The sequence below is a fragment of the Chlamydotis macqueenii genome, chromosome 6, assembly GCF_036417535.1.
Source record: "Chlamydotis macqueenii isolate bChlMac1 chromosome 6, bChlMac1.mat, whole genome shotgun sequence".
Lineage (NCBI taxonomy): Eukaryota > Metazoa > Chordata > Aves > Otidiformes > Otididae > Chlamydotis > Chlamydotis macqueenii.
Window position 1 is genome coordinate 34,278,793 of NC_141561.1, and position 22,722 is coordinate 34,301,514.

At 40.3% G+C, this 22,722-nt stretch overlaps 2 protein-coding genes across 8 annotated transcripts in view; one reads left to right on the forward strand and one right to left on the reverse strand.

Moving 5' to 3' along the window:
• Positions 1 to 12,070, forward strand: part of HIBCH (3-hydroxyisobutyryl-CoA hydrolase) — a 47,494-nt gene extending 35,424 nt beyond the window's left edge. The window contains exons 12-14 of the mRNA XM_086750473.1: positions 3,344 to 3,463; positions 4,682 to 4,715; positions 9,752 to 12,070. Of these exons, the coding sequence (XP_086606599.1) occupies positions 3,344 to 3,463; positions 4,682 to 4,715; positions 9,752 to 9,867 (270 nt within the window). The 3' untranslated portion in view covers positions 9,868 to 12,070. The remainder of the gene's footprint in view (positions 1 to 3,343; positions 3,464 to 4,681; positions 4,716 to 9,751) is intronic.
• A 3,352-nt stretch (positions 12,071 to 15,422) lies between these two features.
• The window catches only part of AKAP19 (A-kinase anchoring protein 19), a 33,308-nt gene continuing 26,008 nt past the window's right edge, over positions 15,423 to 22,722 (reverse strand). For 6 of the 7 annotated variants that reach the window (XM_086750477.1, XM_086750474.1, XM_086750478.1 and 3 more), the window contains 3 exons: positions 20,146 to 20,218; positions 19,448 to 19,524; positions 15,423 to 15,944 (listed from right to left, as the gene is read on the reverse strand). In XM_086750477.1, coding sequence (XP_086606603.1) covers positions 15,518 to 15,778 — 261 coding nt within the window. In that variant the 5' untranslated portion in view covers positions 15,779 to 15,944; positions 19,448 to 19,524; positions 20,146 to 20,218 and the 3' untranslated portion in view covers positions 15,423 to 15,517. Of the gene's footprint in view, positions 15,945 to 19,447; positions 19,525 to 20,037; positions 20,219 to 22,722 lie in introns of those variants that run through there. The other variant, XM_010117774.2, reaches the window with a different exon arrangement.

Sequence of the window (22,722 nt, forward strand, 5' to 3'; positions counted from 1 at the left end):
TTATGATATGTATTAGTAAGCTTATGGAATAAGCCTTAATGAAAGTCTAATACAAATACCTTGGTACACCCACACCTTGGATGTACAGCTACCTTTTAGTGTTAATAAAACAGAACTACTAGTTCTGCTGTAATCCAAGCTGTGAGCCACGCTGTCCTAGGTGTCCTGTTCTGCTCAATCAACAGTACTTTCACATGAAAGCCTGCCAAGCACACATGTTTTATCTGATATTGAAGTGGTTTGCATGAATAAGAAGAATGTGAAGTTGTTAAAATTCTACTGGAGAATGGCTTAATTATTTAAGTCACGTTTTGAATCTAGTTACAAAGAGGTAGAAAGCTAGAGTACTAACACACTTTCTGAACTCATAGTTAAATATTTTTTTTTAAAAAAATCTTTTACTTTATATCATTACTTTGTTTTCAGTATTTACACAAGCCAAAAAGCTTTTATCTGAGTGAAAGAAGTACCACTTCTAATTGGATGAAGTAAGCATGTGGGGTCAAAACCTGAAAAGCATCCAGTGTTTGACTTTGTTTTCACATCGTGCTTTCTTACAGCTTTTTTTTTTTGTCAGGACAGTGCACCTTCTGGGCACTGATACTTCATAATTTAATAGCCTTCATTGATACTGAATGAATTCCAGTGTAGTGTGCAGGACACTGCAGAAACTAAGAATTACAAGACACCTTGTCCAGATCTACTGGTCAGGCTGGGATGCAGACACTAGCTCCTGAAACTTTAAATGGGTTTGCAACAAGTGGGTGAGACAGATTACAGGAGTGAAGCTGGATGGTATCTCTGTAGTGTTTACTTCAAGTAAAGATGCATTCTAAAACTCTGTTAACAGACCAGGAAGAAAGATATATCTGTCCTTAAGCAGCTTTCCAGTGATGCTTTGGCTAGATGCTGCTATTTTGTCAAAGCTCATCCAGAACCATTGTTCCATGCAGACAAACAAATGCTTTGGTGTCTCAGAAAGTAAGTGATGGGTGTCTCCATCTATTGCAAGGGAAGTGATACACTGCACCTCTGGGAGGGTTTTGGGGTTTTTTTTGGTTTTGTTTTTTTGGTTTTTTTTGTTTTTTTTTTTGTTTGTTTGTTTGTTTTAACTTAAAGAAAGCCTCCCTCAAGGACCTTAAGCAGCTCAGGTCAGAAACTTTAGTCTGCAAGAGATGCAGCCACTATTCCAACTGTTACTCTTGTAGGGTGCTCCACTGAGTCAGGGCTACTTAATTTGGTCACTTTCTGGTAATTACTGTATTGGAATTCAGACCTATTGCAAATTCAGCTTGTAGCTTTCAGGATCAATCATTATGTTGAAATCAAGATGGTCTCAAAGATACTGGAATACATCAAGTACTTCTATGAAGACTTCTTGCGTTTTAGTACTCCCCACTTCAGCCTATCCTATCTCCTTTTCAGGCTTGTTCCCTAGCACCAATCCCCTCCTCCTCTTTGTACAGAGAAATTATTTATAGATACACTGGTGACTCATTTTTCTGCAATTACACCTACCCATTTTCTTTCCTTGTTCCTCTTCCTTCAGCCTGATTTATGGCAGTGCCTCCTCCACCTTCAGCCTCATTGATATGCCAAGATAAGGCAGCTGCTGGATGCACTAGACTAAATAAGTTTTCAGATCTTCCCCATTTCAGTGCTTTCTTTGACCAGAAAGAACTTGCCATTACTATTTCACCTGGGGAACCATCTGGTTGTGCTGTGCATACTGTTTAAACCTGGTCTGAGCAAAGACTTTCTAATCGAGATGACAGAATGTGAAACTGAGAAGGGAAAAGGTCCAGTCAAAGGTAAAGCCGGCAAGAGCACATTACGGCAAGTAAGGCTACAGTTCAGAGTTGTTCCCCATCTCAGACCTACATAGTGATGTAATTAGAGGTATAGCTGGTTTCTTTATCTGCTGAAAGGCAGCTCGTTGAAACTCAGAAACCTTGACAGTTTGAGCCAGCGTTAGTTCTTTCTAAACCAGCTTCTCTCTGAAGCAAAGTGGTCAACATGCACATAACAGAATGACAAAACCAGTGCTTTTAAGGTACAATTGCACAGCCTCCTGCTTGTGTAGCAGTTTCATGTTTTCTAGCTTAACTAAGCAAAATGGGTCACTGCTGTATCAGCTGGTGTCTGGAGAGGGATGAAGAGTATTTGAGAGCCAGAAAAAAATGTTAGTGTTGATGGCTGGAAACCTGCCGTTTCAGTCTGGGTAGGGAATCTAATGTCTGCAATGAAAATAATGTAAAGAGGCAAATCTTACCATCTGCTGCTTTTCAGTAGTGGTAAAAATGTCCTAATTAACACAAAATATCTATTGTACTGTGAATAATACAGAGCTTTTAGTTGGGTTTACAGGGAAAGAAGAGTCTTGTTTAGAGTTAAGAAAAAAAGATCACCAACAGCAAGACTTAGCTTCTTTCCCACACAACCCTGAAAGCTTTGAAGCTCAGTTCTGTTTTCTTGACTATGTTTTTGTCTTTCTCCCCACCTCCCCGTACTGTTTCCTGGCATGCTGCTAATTGAACAATAGTCACGAGAGCCAGATTTACAGCATTTATTTGTGTGCCTTAAACAGAGCCTGTCTGTTGCATAATATTTATAGCCTGTAGCTCTGTCAAAAGGAGGCAGGCAAGACCTCCAGGCAGGCAAGACCTCAGAAGAGCAGTGTAGGGCTAAATTACTGCAGTATCTGTTGATCCCAGACAAGAAGCCTGGACAAATATGCATTCATGTTTGATTTCTTTTAATATTTTTTTCTTCCACAATTTTCTTCTTAGTATATTATCTAATCTTTGCAGATGATCATAAAGCAACTACTTAAAGTTTGTTGCTAATCTCGCTATTATTACCTTACTACTCTGACTATTGTGCCAAATAAAACTTAAATGCTATACAATACTAATGTCAGCTACAATATCAGTAACATCTTGGAGCAATTCAGACTATATATTTATATATAGTATTAAAAAAAATGAAGTACAATTGCTTGTAACACTCACCCTCACTTCTCGAAAGAATCTGTTTGTGAATGGCTTTCAGATTCTCTGGCTAGTAGTAATTTGATAATAGATGATGTGACCATAGGAGTTCTAGGCTTTCCACAAGTGATGGCATACATCCCAGAGATCTCGCTGATAAAAACGTATGCAAGTAAGTTCATTTAGTGTGACAGCATGGTGGGAGGGAGCAGGAGGAATAGGTATCACAAGTGAGCTCAGGGAGAAGAGTGCCGTCGTTTACTTCATAAAGTTTTTTGCATAAAAATGCAAAAGACAGACTTACAAATGTATCTCAATTGAAGAGTAAAAATAATTGTTAATGTCTTCCTCAGACTATTAGTAAGATGTCACCCACATCCTTAAAGATAACTCTCAGACAGCTCAGAGAAGGAGCTTCCATGAGCTTACAAGACGTACTCACAATGGAATACAGACTGAGCCAGGCGTGCATGGTAAGCAAGCAGCTGAGCCCCTTGTCTCTTTCCAGCCACAGAAGGGTAGCAAGTCTGTCAAAGACTAGATTTTATATAAGCTACATCAAGGGCTCACAATGTATAGGTTTTAATTTTCAGTATCTTCATTGTGTGTTTCTTAGGCTGTCACTTTCTTTTTTGCAGTTCCATGTCTTTATGTGCAACTTGAAGGAGACTACAGTAATGGTGGTCAGATGGGAATGGTACAGGGCTGTTAAGAAAACTCTGCTAGTGTTACAGTGTGGAGAGTTTTGTATTTGGACAATAAGTTTAAAACTCCAGTGTTTTAAACAGACTTCCTATTTCAATTACTTAGTCCTCAGTGCCTCAGCAGAAGGATGCGAATAATTATATAATATCACTGGCTTTCAGGAGTGCTGTGATAAATTTCTTAAAGAAAACAAGATATTTTAGTACTATTTGTAGTAAGAGCTGAGTACTTGAATAACATATGAGGAAGCGATCCTTTCGGTAGAACAGTTGCTAACTGAATTATCTGAACAAATTCCTCAAACCTTCTCCACGACATCCTTATTATTTTAAAATGAGATTTTGTGTATCTGATTAAGTTATTTGTGATAGTTGAAGTAAATGCTTTTAAAAAAAAACAAATTAAAAAAACACAAAACTATGAGTGAAAAATGTATCTACTTCTGATATGTTGTAGTGCCTGATGGTATCCTTGCCATGTCTTTCCTGAAACTAGTATTGTTGCTCCATGGCTAGTGAAGCATCCTGAGGGATTTAAATGCTATGTTTATCTCTATTAAAAAAAAAACAAAAAACAACAAAACCAAAACAACTGGATGTTTCCAGAACTCCATTTAACTGCAAAGTGCTCCATGTATGCAGAATATATCAGAGTTCCTGAAAACTGGCCTTTCTCTGAAGAATTTCAAATCCTACACACCTTAGCCCCCATCATGCAAAACTCTAGAAAATATCTAGGAGATGTAACACAGAGAAAGGGCTAGCACTGCATAAAAGTTGGCTGATGAACTACAGTTCAGACTGATTTTATGAGCTGTGGCTGCATGTAAGCAAGAGGATATAGAGCTCTTTAATAAGTAAAAGGTGAGAACAGTACAAGTGGGATTTAACCAAATCTTAAGAAATTGCATTTCAAGCAGAAGTGGGATGGGCAAAGATGGGATAAATAGAATCTGTCATGTTACAGCTTGGTTTTTTGTCTTTCAGAGAGGCCGTGACTTCTACGAAGGGGTTCGAGCAGGTAAGCATGCACACCAGAAGCATTTCTCCAACTCAATAATATGCAAACTCACTGTCCTGTTGCTTTCCTGGAGGTTAAGAAAAGTGCATGTAGCAACATCCCAGAGAACATGTCCCAGCTTGCTACAGTTTTTGCTTATTGGACTCCTGGTATGGCCAACATTTATTATTTGTTTGAAAGCGTAACAGCCATGTTGTTTCCTTTATGTAATCTCAGTTTCCTAAGGTTATCTATCCACCTGGTGATACAGCACCATGGAACAGTTTCACTAGTTCAGTGCAAAAGTTCAAAATACATTTAATGCTGACAGTAGTGAGTAGCTACGTGTGTCATTTCTGTGTCCAGATTTAGTGTTGCCACATGGCTGGTTCTGCCAGCTATAAGATGTTTTAAGACTCAAAGTCAAGAAAAACTATTTGCCTAGAATATTCTTAGAATGGAGACTACTTTCACCCATGTCCAAAATGTCTCTGTATAAATGTGTTTTACTACTAAAAAACTATAAATGTAAACTTAATGTTAAATAATTCAGTATTTTAAGGCAATAGTCAAGACAGGTAGTGGTAAAAGCAGAGCAGCAGCTCAGCAAGTTCATCTAGGGGACAGACTTAGATTCTGTCCTTGATTCTACTGCTGATTCACTATGCAGTTTGTCAAACCCAATGTCACATCTGTTAGAAACTGTGGTAATTATTTATGTACTGTTCAGCACAAGATGAAACAAAGCAGAGGCATTTTCTTTTTCCAGGGAGCTTACGGTACAAGACATTTGTATGAATAACACTTTGGGGCTGAGGGAACCTGGTTTTTAATTCACACAGTTATGTACTCGAGTACGTATTATCACTTATTCCTCATTTTTTTCCATCTGTCTTTATAAAGTACTTTAAAATCCACTTGAGTAGTGGATATTAGTTTGAGTGTTCACTATTAGTAATACTCTATTAGATAGCCTGGGGTGAGAGATGCAAAGTTTGTTTGTACAGCATGGGAAGAGTTTCTGATTATGATTAATTAATCTTCAGTACTTACTAGCAGAGACCCCTTTGAGGAGTTTACCACACATGTTGAGAAGTACATGGTTTTCATTGTGTTGGTAATGGGGACAAAGTCACCTTAAAAAGAATATTCCTAGAATATATTCTGAATCACCATATAAACTGCTGAAATGTAGTTATTCAGGAAGTGACAAACTCAAAGTCTGAGAGTCAAATGAACGCCAAACCAAATTCTCACTTGTAACTCACAAGGCCATTAAACCATCTGGGGATGCGGTAGAGGACAAAGGCACATCACTTGTCAGTATGGCCAGTAAATTACACAAACAAACTGCTTGTAAAGAAAGAGGCTGCAAGAACAGCAGTTGGGAAGCTTCTTTTACTTAGGATGATGTAGCAAAGGCTTAACTCTGTCAAGGGTAGAAAAAACCCACCAGAGATCCAGCTGCACCAAGGGGATTGCTAAAAATAATAATTTGTTCTTGAAGCACTTTTGCTCTCTGCTTACTGCATATATCATGTTCTCAGATTTGTCTTCTTAAAATTGTTTAAAAGTGGTGCAGAATCTGACTCAAAATCATTTTTGTAGTTGTGTCTAATCTCAAAATCATTATCCAACAATGTGCTGAGCATCCTTTTTAATGGGAACTAAGATTAAGTACTTCATAGGATCAACCGTAGCAAATGAAAATGAAAATTATAAAACTGTTAATTCAAGTATTAGCTTTTTCTTTATTAAAACATTACATCTCAAGCATTTAAGAGTCAGCTGTTGACCGTGTCTACCGCAAGAGGATCTACCACAAAGTAAAGTTAGATACAATAATCAGATTTTAGGTTTTGAAGATTTTTTTTTTTTCCCCAGCAGCAATGGCCATTGGTCAGGTTTTAATAACAGCTTTTATCTGCTTCAAACCATCATTTTAATAGGCATGCTAGGGAAGTATTTTGTTTAAAAGCTTTTTAAACCTACTTTGACCTAAGGTCAAGATTTCATTTTTCTTTTAGCCAGTTTTCTTTCAACTGGACTAAAAATCTGCTGGCAAACAGTCTTCCCTGTTTGACTTTTGTGATCGGAGCCAAAAAGCCAAAACCCTTAAAGCATAAAAGAGATCATATTTCATCAACATTTTCCCATATAATGGTAAATATGGTCTTTGAACACTTCCGGTATCCATTTTTAACCTTAGTGTATAGAATAATACATAAACTAAGAAAGGCACAGCTCTGGGTAATTTCCAAGAACTTTGGTTTTTAATTCTTACTGCATAAAAGAAGTGGTCATTTTGGAGTCAGTGCTCAAACACATCCAGGTAGACTACAATCTCAGCAGTATCAGGGGCTAAAAATCTGTTAAATTAGCCTCCTAAGTATTTGTGCAGGAATATACACTTCAAATGGAATTGTAAAGGCCTCCTACATCTTGCTGATCCTGCAAAGATCTTATTTCTGCGTGGCTTCTGCCCTCTCTCCTGCAGTGCTAGCAGCTGGCAGGTGTGAGCCTTACCCTGGGCGCTCAGACCCCCTGCAGTCAGTGACTGGGTAGAGATTTCATTGCAGCTAACAGAATTCCAGCTGCTTGGAAGTATCAGCGTTTTGACTCTGCTCAGTGAAACTAAGCAATAGAACGATAACTGAAGTCTGGTAAAGTCACTGCCACTGGACAGAGGAGTTTTGGAATTTTTTTTTAAAAGGTAGAAACCACAAGAACAAACCCTTAACACAATGTCTATGTTCAGTTACTTTTATCTTAATGAATTTCCCTTGGCCTACCTTAGAAGTCTTCAGAATTTTATTCTGTTCTTGTAGTGATCGATGCTCAAGCTGGAGAAATACAAAATGCAGAGAAGTTAATGCAGATATTTTCACCAGACTATTAGAAAATAAGTATTTTAACTCATACAAGATGAAAGATGTCATTGGAGAGCCCAATGTGATAATTCAATTTATCCACCAGAGTAAAACTAGTCACAGATCCAAACAGAAAAATTAAGTTGATTACACAGTAGTGCCATAGAGTGGAGAATTAGTAGCAATTACTACTGTATTTCAGAGTTGAAGCTGTAGTAGCATACGCATGGACTTCCCCCCCCCCCCCATTTAAAGCATCTCTAGTCAGTCTCTTGTCTTTTGTGACTAACAGTTAAGGTCATTTGGGCCAGACTGTGAACTTCAACTGAACTTGAAGAAAATCATAAGTACTACTACGATGGAGTAAATGTTACTGATTTGGGACAATTATGTATTTTAACCCAAACATTTAAAAATAACTTGCAAGATCATAACTTTCAGTAAGTTACTCAAGTAAGCTAGTAAAATCAATCTTTTACACACATTTATTAGCACATTTATTTTAAAGAATTGCCCACATAGATTCTGCTCTCTGTGGAATTGCGGCTTGTATCTATATAATGGGTTCCTTTTCAAGATTAGTGTTTATTTGTATCCAAGGAGTCCTTAGTCCTGTATTTGCAGGTAAATGGATGCAGGGCTCTGATTCTCCTTTGTCCTTGGAGATGCAAGCTAAAGAGTTGCGGTGCCTGTAAACCTTCAGCTATGGAAATATTAATTAGTACACTAGTCATTTGAAAGGGAAAAGTTAAAAAGAAGTTTTCAAGTCAGATTTTTTTTTTACCACAAACTGCCATAATACCTGTCTTTTGATAAGACACAATCTTTAGGTGGGCATTCTTTGCACTGAACTTAAAATCGAACTCCTTTGCACATTTCTTACTCTGGATGGTTCTAGTTTGGTCACCAAGAGTGACATCTGTTCAGAAAGATACAACAACTTACCAAAAAACCCAGCTGTTATTCTTCAAAATATCTGATTTCTGTGGGTGTCTTCTGTCCACACCTTCAGAATCATCCTACTCCAGAGTTTTTATCAGAAAGAAAGAACAAACAAACAAATTCTGTTCTCAGCAGAAGAACTCAAAAGGTGCTTCCTGCCTGCCCTCCCTTATGTGCAGTGAGCCGTGTTGGTTGGGAGATCTGCCAGGACACAGGTGCACCTCCAGATCAGGTGCTGACACCACACATCTGAAGGGAATGTGTGTTGACGAGGGATGTTGGGTAGTCAGTGCGTCCTAGAGAGCCACAGTTACTACAGCTGTCCTTTTTTAAATGATAAAAATGTCATGTTTTGAATAGTACCTTTATGGATTTTTTTGGGGTCAGAAATGTGCTCGGAAGGATGCTCTGGAATTCCATTCATATTGGTAATTTTTACACACAAATAAACTCTCTTGTCTTATTATTGTTTGCTAGTGCAGCTGTTCTTGCTGACATGCCTTCAACATTCCTGTGATACTAGGAATGCTTTTTGAGAATTGATATTTTCTTGCTACACTTCTACATGCGATTCATTCACTGGTGATTTTTTTTATCTTCAGTGATGTGTGTTTCCCAGGATACAACGTAAGATATACACACTAAGATTATACAAATCTTCACAGTCCAATCTACATAGGTCTGCAGTATCTGTCAGTATTTACAAATAAATATTATTGATTTTCCCACAAAGATACTCTGCTTTACTCTTTCCTCATTAGCTATTTCATTGTTAGATTATATGATGTGTTTAAATTAGCTCTAGGCATTTAACGCCTACTTTGAGTCATCTCGTATACTCTACAAAGGGTCAGATTTTGCACAGAGACGTGAAAGCCCTTGTCCAAAAGGAGCATCACACATACCCTTCCCAGTTTTGCATGAAAAAGCAGAAGACAGGCAAGATCGTGGGTCTAACAGAAAGCACTAATTTCAGGTCTGTTCCTTCAAAGCTTGGGCTGCTTCTGAAGTGATCCACCATTCCTTGTATCACCAGGCAGCTCCTAGATATGTCTCTAGACAAGTCACAACTCTGGAATTTTTATTAGAGTAGAAATGTTTATGTTACAAAACCTCCATCTTCTCCAGAGCATATTGATTTTTCACCCCCATGTATTCACTGTAGTTGTCTTCTTGTAATTGGAAGTCATCTTAATTACAGAAAGTTTACAAGTAACTTTTATGTTTTTTTACTCCACCTGACAGTGCTGATTGACAAAGACCAGTCCCCCAGATGGAAGCCAGCTGCCCTAGAAGAAGTCAGTGATGAATTTGTGGACGATTGTTTTAAGCCGTTGGGAAACAATGATCTTAAGTTGTGAAGATCAAGCCTATTGACATCTTACACATCTGTGTAATTCTCTGATACAAAAATTAATAGTAGTGTGAGAAAGTTTGCGACTCTTTTAGCTAGCCTGAGATTTGTAAGTCTAATTTTTTGCATTCAGGAACATTCTCTTTTGTTATGCTGCCATAATGACAAAATAATAATCTCTCTGGTTATTAAGGAGAAAATTACTTCAAAGGAAATTGTTATTTTTACTGCTTTACACAATGACTAACGTAATTTTTTGCATCAGCTCTTAGTTTAGGAGGAACCTTTGGGGGAGACAGCATAGTTAAGGGATGACCTAAGAAGCAAGAAGTCAGGAGACCTTTATGTTCTTGGCTCTGTCACTGATACGTTAAGTTGGGATTGTGCCTCAGATTTTTCTCTATACAATGAAAATAAAATATACTTACCACTTTAAAACAGTCAGAGCTCCAAGGGAAAATGCCAAACATGCTAAATCCATGGTGTTAAGTAGTCTTTTAAATAAAAGGTCAGACTGACACATTATTAGTGTGAGAGCAAGAAATTGTTCTATTGATTTAACATCTGGTCAGTATTCAGTCTTGCTATGCGATGGAGACGTTGTGTCATACGTCATGATGTTGCCGGAGCCTAGAGCACACTTCTGTTTGCTTGTAAAACCAAGTTTTAAAATGCCTTTAAATTGGATTGAACTGCATAATTAGTTTTTCATTATTTCAGAAATTGCTAGTTTTTCCTGGTCTTACCGAAATAGCCGTCTCAGACCTCCTTCTGCACGCCAAGCAGCACATTTCCTGTTGATGTTAGTGATTGTCTTGTGATTGTAGTGGTAGAGGTCGGGCTGGCCCTAATACTGCGCGTGGGCTGGAGTTTATCCATACCCACGAGTCTGGGTTCCCCTTTGCTTATGACCATGGACATCCTGTCTGCTGGGTGGAAAATTTGTGAAAAGCAGGGGGAAGACAGCTGTATGTACTAAAGATAACAAACAGGGGAAAACATGAAGTGTCTGCTGCTACATGGATTGTATCGGTTTTTAACACAATAGCCTAACAAATGTACGTATTGGGATCAAAATTTAAATATACATCCAAAAAACTGGTTGTATGTGCATTAAAGGTTGCTGGTTTCTGATACTAATAATATTTGAAGTTATATTACGTAACCAGAGCCCTTTGATAACAGTATTTTTGGGGGGTTAAAATTAATTTTTCTGTTGTGCATGCAACACATAGCTACTGATCTTTGTTCAGCATTAAGACTGCTTGCTTTTTTGTGGTTATTCAAATCATATATCCGTATCTCTTCCTACTTGGTTCCACAGTTACAGGCAGGTCACAAATACACAATTTGGCTTCTCTGAAGATGAAACACTGAAACTAAAGGAAGAAAACTTTCGTTCAGATAACATAGCCAGTAATCAGTACTGGGGAATCAAAAAGTCAGAGCTACCGCAGAACTGTTACCCAGTTTTCAACACTGAGCGGTTTTTATTAACAACAATAATGGTCTGCACGGGCTTCAGGCTCCTTCCTTCCTAGAAGCTGGTACCTGGAAACTAAGTCCAGGAGATTCAGGCATCAAGGTGAACTGCTAGACTGACTTTCAGAGAATTACAGGTGAGCAAAGTGGACTGCAAAATCAAGAAGAAATGGCACCTTTGTCAGTAGAATGTTTAAGATAAAGTTGTGAAATTTTCAGCTGCCAGTTAATGTTACCATGTATATATTTGTTATGAGACAGTCCCAGAGTTTATTTTCAAAAGTAGTTGAGAGATTTCATTATAACTTTTAGAGTAACTTCTGAAAATATGACTTGAATTTCTACCTCATGCTGATTCTGTAAGAAATGTAAACTTACCCCCTTCTTTTTAAAATTTTGTATATGTTTTAGATTCTTAAATAATGGCAATTTTTAAATTTTTTTTTTTAAACTGGTTTCATTCCATCATTTTTGTTCAAAGGAGCATTCTTCAGCAACTACATTTGATGAAAAAAACAGAGTAATCTCCAGGGAGTAGGGATCATGCCTTCTCTGATTGAAAAGGACTTACAACATTTTAGCAAGAGTATACTTCTGAATCCGTAAACTTTGACTTGCATAATCATTTGCTTCCAAAATTCCTATGAACAGGAATTATCCCAAGCTCATGGTAACAAGACCCTGTCCAATCTATGCATTTTTAATCAAATAAAAGTCTTACAAGCAGACGGTAAGTTTAATTTTATTTGGTCCACAAGAAAATATTTTCCAGAAAAAAAAAATATTGTAAAAATATATTGTAGTGCGTTTTATTTGGGAATATTGATGTGTCTTACTCCAGAAGTGTCTGTTTTACAAAGCTGTGCTGCAGTTAATGTGTTTTGAACCATTATTAGAATATCAATATTAGAATTAGTCACATAGTACCCACTCAGACTATACTTACGCTTCCTAGAGAAAATATAAAGCAGATGTATTTTTAACTCCTAAATAGAAGTAAATGGTTTTGCGGAGTATGCCAGTCCCATACTGGGGTGCCTTCATTATACAAAATCACGTCAAAGAACCAGTGGCAACTTAGCTGGAAAGCCACTCTAAGTGGCTGTATAAGACTATAGCATAGTTTAGAGTAAACAAATGTGATTTTATTTAGGTAAAGAAGCCTTTGTTTTTGTTATTATTATATATTAATAGTGTACCTATTAAAAATACAGCCAAATTCTGGAGAGAGAGCTCCTTTGATCTCTCACCAGACTGTAGTATTGAACAGATTTTTTTTTAATTTTTATTAAGGGTAAGTGCATTATTTATTAAGTGTCCTGTAGAAGAGATTCTTTTTCTGGTGAGAAGCTGTCTCCCTGTTGTTTGTAAGCTTGTTTGCTTTCCATTTGCTGCGTGCTTTCCCCCAAAGTGCCAATGTCATAGAAAGCACCATAAACCAGCTGGAATTGCACTTCGGGCCGTATTGAAGCTGCTGTGATCTGCAAGCAGGAACGAGGGCAGACGTGCTTTGTGGCTGCAGGTAAGCGACTGCTTGGACGTAACACGCAGCAGGCGATCCAGTCGCTGTCGCGTTATGGGTGACACCCCGGGCAAGCAGTGCAGCCGGCCCACGCAGCCAGCGCTCCAAGTAGCAGCTCGCTGTGATGCACGTTTAATTATACCCTGGTAACTTTCTCTTTGAGGAAATTTTGAGCGCTTATCAGTTCAGATGCTACGACTTCGCTTTAGGCTATTTTCCCTTATAATTCTGCCTGCTGTTGGATTGTGCAGTGGCAGCCTGCCACTGGAGAAGCTGCTTCCAAAAGTGCATCTGATATTCCGGCTCCAGAAGATTATCAGATGCTAAGGCTGTATCTAAAGAAAGGATTTGAGAAGTTGCAACAGCAAGGACTGCAGGACCTGACTCCCCACGGCAGCCACCACGGTTCAAGGTACAAGGCAGATCTACCTCAACGCCCTCTTTCAGCGAGTGCAGTTTTGTATCTGGCGCTCACCTACACCCACCTCACTGACAAATAACGTCCATGCAGCCTGGGCCTTTTGGTTTTTAATTACTGTCTTTGGCAGCGTTAACATTCTTGAGCCAAGACTAATGTTACAAAAGGTTGGCCTTTTTGTAATAAAGCATTATTTTATCTATAATAAGAATAGGAATCTTTTTTAATACTGTGGTGGAAGCAATATCCAATTAATATGTACTGATCTGCTCAGCGTTCTGTTTTGCTTTTTTAATTCACCCTAGTGTATGGCATGGAGTGTTTTTAGGGCAAATTTAGGGTATGACCTAATGTTTTACATGTTTTAGACCTTCAAGGAATGTCACTGTTAGCAGCAGAATTTAAATGGGCCGTAATACCTTAGTCCCACTTTACATATGGCTTCAGAGAAGAGTACGTTACTTCAAAGACTACGACATTACAACAGAGGCAGATTTTGTTCCCTTTTTCAGCAAATGCCCGAGAACACTCTTAGTAGCAAGGTCTGGTCTGGTCAGTGTGAATTAATGGCAAGCTTGGCGCTGTGCTACAAAAAAAGCATTTTTCACCTTTTGCTCTTGATACAACCACTTCCCCGATAAGGTGAATTTCAAATAACTGAGTTTGTGTCACAATGTCTGCAAAACAGCTCAATTCATAGACTGTCGTATGTCTGAGAATAAGCTAAAAATAACGATTGACATGGGCCTCTTTCTACTTGCTTACCATTACTTGAAAATCATGTTTTGTTTCATTTACTAGAACGACATGTTCCTTTTAAAAATAGTAACAGTTTTGCCAGTATGGAAAGCATTTTTCTACGAAATGAAAACATAAAATGGAAAGCACTTTTATCTAGGAATAAAGCCTACGTCTTTTAAACCAGCTGTAACAGAAAAAGGAACAAGCCCATGCTAAAACCCCAAGCTTTAAGATGACTACGATTAATTCACCCCCTTCTTGATCTCTCAAATGCTAGTTATGAGTACAGCAGGTCAGGCTGCAAGTCCTGGAGACGCAGGCTGCAGCGTGTGGATACGTGCTAGATAAAATCAGTGAAGAACGTAGCCCCTTCGCTTCGGGCCTATGGCTTATTCAGTGCTCTGCTCAGACTTCAGGTTCCTGCAGCTCATACTTGCATTGCCATACATATTTGACCGACGGGTAAGCGATAACCCTACAGAAGCTGAAGGAAGGCGTGTTAATTTGGAGTGAAATTTTAATGTAATGCTGCCATAGTTCCCATGAAACAAATAGTCTTAAAATGTTCCTGCACCTTTGAAGGTTCATTCCACTAGTTAGCATCAGTAGTTTTTGGACATCTGTCTGGGTTACAGTAAAAAAAATGAAAACTCCCCGAAACCAGCACCCTAACACACCCCAAAAAACCAAATAGCTTTGGTCTGAACGCAGTGATCAGATGTAATCTAACTGTTGCACTGTAGGATCTGAGAGTAGCCTTCATGCATTTACAGAAGCCAGAGAATCTGTTAATTAGAATGGACTGTTTATCGCTATTGTCATGTTTCTCACTGGTTCACTTCAGAACGGAAGGTGAATGGTGTCATAATCCACATGGTTCCCTGAATACTGCTTGGTTTTATAAAACGCTTCTCATCACCTTCATTATTTTGTGGTTTACAGATTTCGTCAGGTCAAAGAATCAAAGGTAAAACGTACGACAGCAGTTACCTTTGCTAAACGTAGACCTTGGTTTCACTTAAGCAAAACGTGGACAAATTTACGAAGCATCGAGAGTTCTTCTCTTTTCACCTGCAAACAGGCCGCTGATTTTTTTTTTTTATGCAGTACATAAAAATAATCCATCCTTTGTTGTTAAGCATCTTTGGAGCCTCTGTGGCAGTGCTGGTACAGTTGCAGGGCCGCCACATTGTTCTCATCCTCTTTTTTTAACACCGATTTCTGATCACATTCAACACATACAGAGAGAGAATGTACTCAACATACGGCTGATAACAAATGACACTTGATTAGTAGATTCTACCGTAATCCAGTTAAGTTTCTGAGCAATACAGATTAAAACGCAAATTTTTTCAGCCTCTCCTTGCAAACACATTCATACAGTGGCATTATGCTGAGGTCACAGCTCATTTTACTTTATTTGCACTAGTACCACATACAGACTGCTCAGCAGGCAGGGCGCTCACTGTGAGGACCGTCCTTGCCAGCCAGGGCTCAGGGCACATCACTTTCAATAAAAGGGATGTCGCTATATTTGCTTTCAGTCACTGCCCACTGTTTCACCGCCTGATCAAGAATCTCACGGGAGAGACGGTGTGCATAGTCTAGCACGGTGCTTGATGGACCCTTCTCATCCGCCTTCCCTGCTATCAGTGGTGATTTCTCCCCAGTGCATCCTTTGTCGCCTGCCTGGATCTTTTCATCCTGGATAGCATTTGAACCTCGTAAGGCATCCTTGGATTTGACGCATCCCATGGTACATTTGAAAACGCAGCTGCAAAATTCAGTTCAACAGCATGTTTTGATAACTTGGAAATGGTTTCCTTGTTTGATGCACAGTGTTGCTGCTTCTTGCCAGTGGTTCCAGTGATGTTCAAAGAACAGAAGGTCTCCCTTGGTGCTTCTTTACTTCTGAAGGAATCTGTCAAAACAGTGTTTCATATAAACGCAATAAATAGTTTGCCATTCTCAGTGAGCTGAAAGGAAGGCTCAATTCACTACAGACACTTGTAGAAGCAACTTTAATAAATCTCTGCATAGCGTGCGTAAAATGTTTCTATCAGTAACATCCATCTACTACAAGCAGGCAAAGTTTGACCTGAATTCAAGCTGCCTTTGAATGCAATTCCCGGTGCGTGATGTCAACCAGCTAGGAATGTCTTGGGGGGAGGGAATCTGTTTCTTCCAGAAGGACAATTGCAGTGCTATTTTCCTGAATCGGTAAACAAATACAGTTTAACTCCAGTGCCTGCTGCTACTAAAAAAAATAAAACCCCAAACCACCCCACAGAAGCACCACACAGCCACCACCTAACCAGAGCCTTGTGTCATGGCTGGTGTACACCCTTTGGGCAGGAGTGACGCTAACTCTTGGTGTCATTCTGCGGTTGCTCAAGGAGGCTTGAGCATGCAGTCACAAGAAGTTATTTATGAGAAACAAGAGCTGCTTTTTGGTTTTTCCTCCTCAAGAGGTTAGAGAAAGCAGCAGCAGACTGCTGTGCTCAAGGCTGGTCCGACAGAGCTAGAGCACCATTCCTCCTAAAGCAGGATGGCGCTAGATCTAGAGAAAGGCGAGTGAGGAACAGAACACCTGGCAGGGTCCTTTTGTCAAGAATCAGACTTGGCCAGCCCCAAATTCTGGTATATGTTGTTTATTAGCCTACAAAGCTGTTTCTCAGGCTACTTTCTCTATATAGGCACAGCGCAACCTCATGATGCGCCTGACTTTGCTTGGCATGAACTTACCCACTTAACGGAGTTAACAGACTGCCAGCCAAAATAAAGACTGTGCCGCACAGAAACCAACTGTTCCCTACAGCTTCCCCCGATGACGTTGTACTAAGGTCAGCCAAAGTTAAAGATTTTTTTTTGTAAATAGCCTTTGAAAACATAATCATGGGAAAGATGCTAAGCCTTATTTATTTGCTTTATATACTGGGGGAAAGAGGGGCTCCAGTCCAGTAACCTGATCTTAGGCAAATATTTGCAGAGGAAATAAACCCCATTTCCAGGCAGATGGTGCTTCACAGGTAGGATGGGACTTCCCCAGACCAGCAGCTGCCTCATGAGAACCAGGTTCACGGTGCTAAGCTGCTCTCCTCTTTCTGCTAGTTCATAAAAAACATCACTACCTGTTCAGAAAACAGCCTGTAGGACTGGAGTGCCAGCACTCAGAAGTGGTGGTTGGTGTTCCTGGCAGAAAGTCAGACCTAAAGGGCTTTGAAACCACAAAGTACACACAAACATTTTCATACCTTCAGCTTTGTAGCTGAACATTTCAGTGTTTTAGAGAAATGTTTGTAAATCATGTTAATAACATTCAGTACGCTTCTTTTGTGCGTAATGACACGCTGGAGCATGTCCCAGTGTATTTTAAGAGTAGGCAGTATAGTTAACGAGCCTGTGACATAAACCCTTACCCAACACAGAGGAGAGCTAAGCTATCTGTGAGATTTTTATTGTAACAACTTGTTATTAAAGGAGTAAAAGGAAGGATTCCCTTCACTGCACAAGAAACCACATTTATCCCTACAGAGGTTTATGAAAAGCCCGTGAGCTTCATACCCATGTCTATCAGCTACATGCTCTGATGAAAGTTACAACGCTTACAGAACACGCGTACAGACCACAGGCCGAGGAGATGCCCGAAAGCAATTCAGACAGCTGAATAATTCAGAACTTTCTAATAGTAATATCTTGTGCGTGTCTAGTTTCAATATTTACCATTAATAAAACATTAATAAAAACAGTTTCCACTTGCTCTTCTGGACAAATGGACAGCTCGAAGTATCGATTATGGCAAAGAACAACTAATGGCATCTGTAACCCAGCAGGTTCGGGTGCCACCCGAACGCTGCGGCCTTTACGCCACCAAGGCAATACACAAGCTTCACTGGCAGGCACGCAGGTATGCTGTCTAATCCCTTCTCACTACACTACTGGTAACAATTACAAGTTTTAGATTAGATCTCTGGCCTCATTAGGCTTAGCCAGAACTGTAAACATTGTAGATTTAAACCTCAGATTCCCCAACCATACAAAGGCTCTACGTCACAGTTGATACAACAATGTATTTTATCAGCATTTCATCCCTGACGCTTATATTTAATGACTATTCAGATTTGGATTTTTTTTTAATCTAAGTTTGCAGCCATATTCTTTTACATGCTATCCTTTTTTTTCACTTTTAAAAAGTCTCTTAAATGGCAGCCAGCTTTAATTAGTATTTTATCATTGTTTTAAGATGTTTCTATCCTACAGCTGGAGATTTCCTTTCCTCTTCTGTTCGGGGGCACCAACAGATGAGCTAGTGCCTAGCAGAAAGGAGGGAACGTGAGCAGAGGGAGGACAAACATCCCCTAAAGCATGTAGGGAGAAACTCCCTAGGTCAGCATCTTCCTCTGTGAGATCTGCCTCTGTTCCCATCTTCTTACGTCAGGCTAAATCAAATGTTTGTCTGACTATCCTACACAGAGGGAGGGGCGGGCTATAAAACTTCTGGATAGCAAGGCATGCATGACAACTAAATTGTTCCAAATTGATTACTAGTTGAGCTTAAAAGCAAAGTTATTGACCCCAGTTTAAATTCTTGACACTTGCTCATTTCATTATTGACAGAGCGCAGTACTTTCCAAGTCACTGCAGTAAGTTTTGTAGTTTGCCCGCTCTACTTGAGTTAATAATTGTTGGCATATAAATGTTCGCAAACAAAGCTGCCCTCAACCTTCTGGCTGCTTTCTTGTTTTTCTGACAACCATTACTTGCACATACATGGTGAAGCGCTGTTTAAATCCTCTCCAGAGTGTTAAGTTCTGGCAGGGATTTTAACATCTCTAGCTTTCCTCACAATGCTCACACACTCAGAGGGTCGCGAGGGGAAGCTCATTTTGCTCCCAACACGACGTTTCATTCAGTAACTGTACCAGGCAAAACCGTCTGGTAGGAGCCTGTTTCTTCCAGTGTCCAAGCTCTCAGCTGTTGCCAGTTTTGCCTCAGAAACCACTGCATAGATGGTTCGAGGCTCAGGCCAAAACCTCCGCAGATGCCGTTCCCCACGGGACAAGCTGCCGTGCTTCACTGCGGGGAGAAGTTAGGGAGCTGCAATCTGCTCCGTTACGCTGTCAACCTGGAGTTAAAACAGCACCATCACAAACTTTAACGTATCTTCTCTTCTTAAAGACTGATTTTACAGTTAGTGAAATGTTGATTGAATTAATCTTAAGAATACGGATTCCTCGTTGTGCTCTATTTCAATGGACACATGGTCAATGTGCCCTCAAATACCTCACTCACCTTCAATGATGTACATGCTGTGCATTGTTTTAAGAACAGTCCTGAAAAGAACTGATTCCCTTCCATATCCCTGGAACTGGAAGTTCAGAGAGAGATGACATTGAGGGAGTCACACCACACAGCTGAACTCACCTTGCCTGAGAGGGCCAAGCCGCCTCTTTGCCAGCCTGGCCAGCTGTATCCTGCCAGGGTCAGTTAACTTCTGATCACTGAAGGAAACAAAACAATGCCTGCAATTCACTAGTATACTTCATAAAATACAGGAAAAAAACATTAATAGCATAACTGCAATTTTATTTAGATAAGTAAGACTTCTTAAGGTATTAAAAATAGCAATAAGAAATAATAATAAGAAATAATAATAATAAGAAGAAATAATTACAGAAGGATTCATGCAAGCTATCCAGAAATAAGGGGTTTCATATGCCTCTCTGGAATACGTCTTCATCATATGAAGACAGGCATAAGAGCAAAAGCGTTGCTGTTAGGCAACATCTCTAGCTACCAGTTCCTGCCCCCGTTTGAACGATTTCCATCCACAAGACCTCTGAAAAAGTCTCCTTGAAGTTCAATGCTATACTGCAAGGAATCACTTTCTATCACTCCCTGCTATAACAGTCACTGGATTAAAAATAAGTCATGCTTTTCAAAATAGCTTAGTGCAGCTTTGCCCAGTTGAACACAGCAGGTAATTTCTGCTGTGACAGAGCCAGGCTCCTCACCTTCCAAACCTTTAGGTTCAAATACGACTCCTCAAAACCCTCCTCCAGCCAGGGATGCTTTTAGTTTTTTCCTCAGTATCCACGACGGAAGCTCAGTATGCTACTTACCAAGAACGTCTCTGCTTTTAGCTAGTTGTCCCAGTTGTCCCAGTATGGCACAGACAGCTTCACAACTGGGACTCTGCAAAGGGAACCAATAAATAAAACTTGGCACTTGTGACGATCTCAAAGTTACATATTACCACCAAGTGAGATGAATGTTGTAGTGCTGGCCTCGCAGAAGTCTGCTTGCCTGTTCTCCCGCAGTGTTTGACTTTGCCAAAGGTAAAAGGATGATACAGCACTAAAGAAATCAGATAGAATGGCAGGCCATAACAATTTATGTGCCGCACCAAATCCTGGGTGTACGACAGGGCCACTGCTTGGGCAAGCGGCTCCGGTACTCTATGCAGAATGCCAGCCTCCTTCCACAGCAAGTCCAGTTAAGGAAGATTTCAGCAAGGACACAGGAACGGTAACAAACCAGCATCTGGAGCGCCCCATCTTTTGCCTAAGCTTAAAACTTTGCCCCCGTTTTCCCTTCTCCCTCTCAGAGCTTCTGCTGAGACCTGGACCTTTATCATCCGAGCGCACATGGAGAACAGTCAGATAATCACAGTGCCGTCATTATCCTGGAAACAATACACATTACTCTGTAACAAAGACATTCAAACTCAAGGCAGGTGACCCAACTGATGTAACAGCAGAGGTAAACGAAACAGCATTTGGGCATCTGGACTTCTGAACTGCGCCTAATCGCGTTCAGTATTTACACCCTCTGTGTAATAATGGAGAGAAACAGAAACCCAGAACATCCTATGCCTGCCTTTCCCCTCCCTAACAAGGTGGGATGTTATTCAGGAGGACACATGATATTATGCTTATGCATGTTCTGCGGCTTGAACAGAGCAGCGGCACATCAGAGGGATGAATCATTCACTCGGCGCACAGCATCACCTCCATCGCTGCAGGGCTCGGAGGCTCGCCGTGCAGAGCAGCCCCAGGCAGGGGCTCTCAAAGCAGTCCGGTCCACCAGTTTTAATTCCTGCCTCTCTCAACATCCAGTTTTCTGCAAATCCTACAGAGGAGATGCGCTGTAGTAACATTTATTATAAAGTCTCCTAATCACAGGAAAAGGAAGTTTTAAAAACCTAGTGTTACTTTAAGACAAGCACGATGCCCAAGATCCAGTTACCCCGGGCAATCACTGAAATACCTGAATACCCCAAAACAACTCGGGCAATGAAGAACAAAATTGGAGCCCTCGTTCCTTGCAGAGCCATCCTCTCCCTCTCCTGTTGCTTTCTGCCAACGAGAGATAAGAGCTACAGACTGGGAAGGGCTGGATGCAGGAACCACAAACAACTGCTGTGCAGGATTAGCATGCAAGTGAAAGTCTCCTGATTATCTGTCTCAGGGTACCCGCTGGAATTTCAAAGCCCTGGGTTTCTCCCTGCCATGGCCAGAACTGATAAAACTTTTGCAGGCTTCTAAGCCAGTTTGTAACTGAATGGGCAAACAACACACTCACTTCCAGAACCCAGCAGGACCTCTAGCTTACTCTAAGCTAGGAAACCTCTAGCTTACTTTAAAAGGCTTTGCGGTAAGAGGACAATTGATGTAGGAAGCAAAGGTGAAGCACGGCAAGGAACCTATAGGTGAAAATACCGGTAGTTCAGAACACAGCAGTGCCGGCAGGTAGAGTCCTCAGCCACAAGGTTAGTTTTCCTCCAGGAAAAAATGTCTTGTTAAAAGCAAAGAATGCTTGTGTGCTTGGTAGCTGTCTGATTTCATGAAAGTAAAAACTGTACCCAGTCAGCCTGTCCTGAAATCCTCCCTCCAGTACAGTGGTTTATTTACCAGAATCACACGCAGCTTGAAGAGCAGCCTGAAAGCAAGAGGGGACTTCTTGCTGAGGACTTCCTACAGGTTCTGCGCTCATTTTAACTTTGGTTGTCCAAGCCAAGTGTACGTGCTACTATTTTCTCCAAATTTGGACAGAAATATGTACAACATATTAATTCTGCTTGATTTTTCAATGCCTGGTGGTTTTTTCCCCCAACATCCCAGAAGACAAGTAAGCAAACTCTTACTTAAGACTCCCTGCCAGACCACGGACGAGGGAGAACATTAACTTAACCTACTCCCACACAAGCAAGAGTGGGATGCCTACTGTTGATCAAAGCCTGTTTTCTAGGTGAGTAACAGTGGACCAACGCAATTTCCTTAGCAAGTGAGGCCCCAGAGCAAGGCTGTAGAAGAAAGGGCACGAAGAAGATGCAGATCTTCTCAGAAACTCCATCTGCAGGAAGTTTAACCAAGGTTTAAGGAACCCAGTGACAGAAATTACAGAGGAACGCCTTTGTTCAGAGGAAGGAAAAGCTAATGGTCGTAGAGGAGATCTGAAACTCCAAGAACCCAAATGCAAAATAATGCTCAAAACTGTTGAGTGAACAGAAACAAAATATAAGAAATGGATATAAAGCTTATAACGCAGGTGTACACCTGTTTCCTTGCTCTGCGTAACATGGAAAGATATGGGTTCAACACATCTTTCAGCAAAGCCCACAGTTCTTGCAATTTTCAGCCCAGCTGAAGAGCTGCAAATCTATAGCTTGAAGAAGACCTCCACAAACCTTTTCCCCA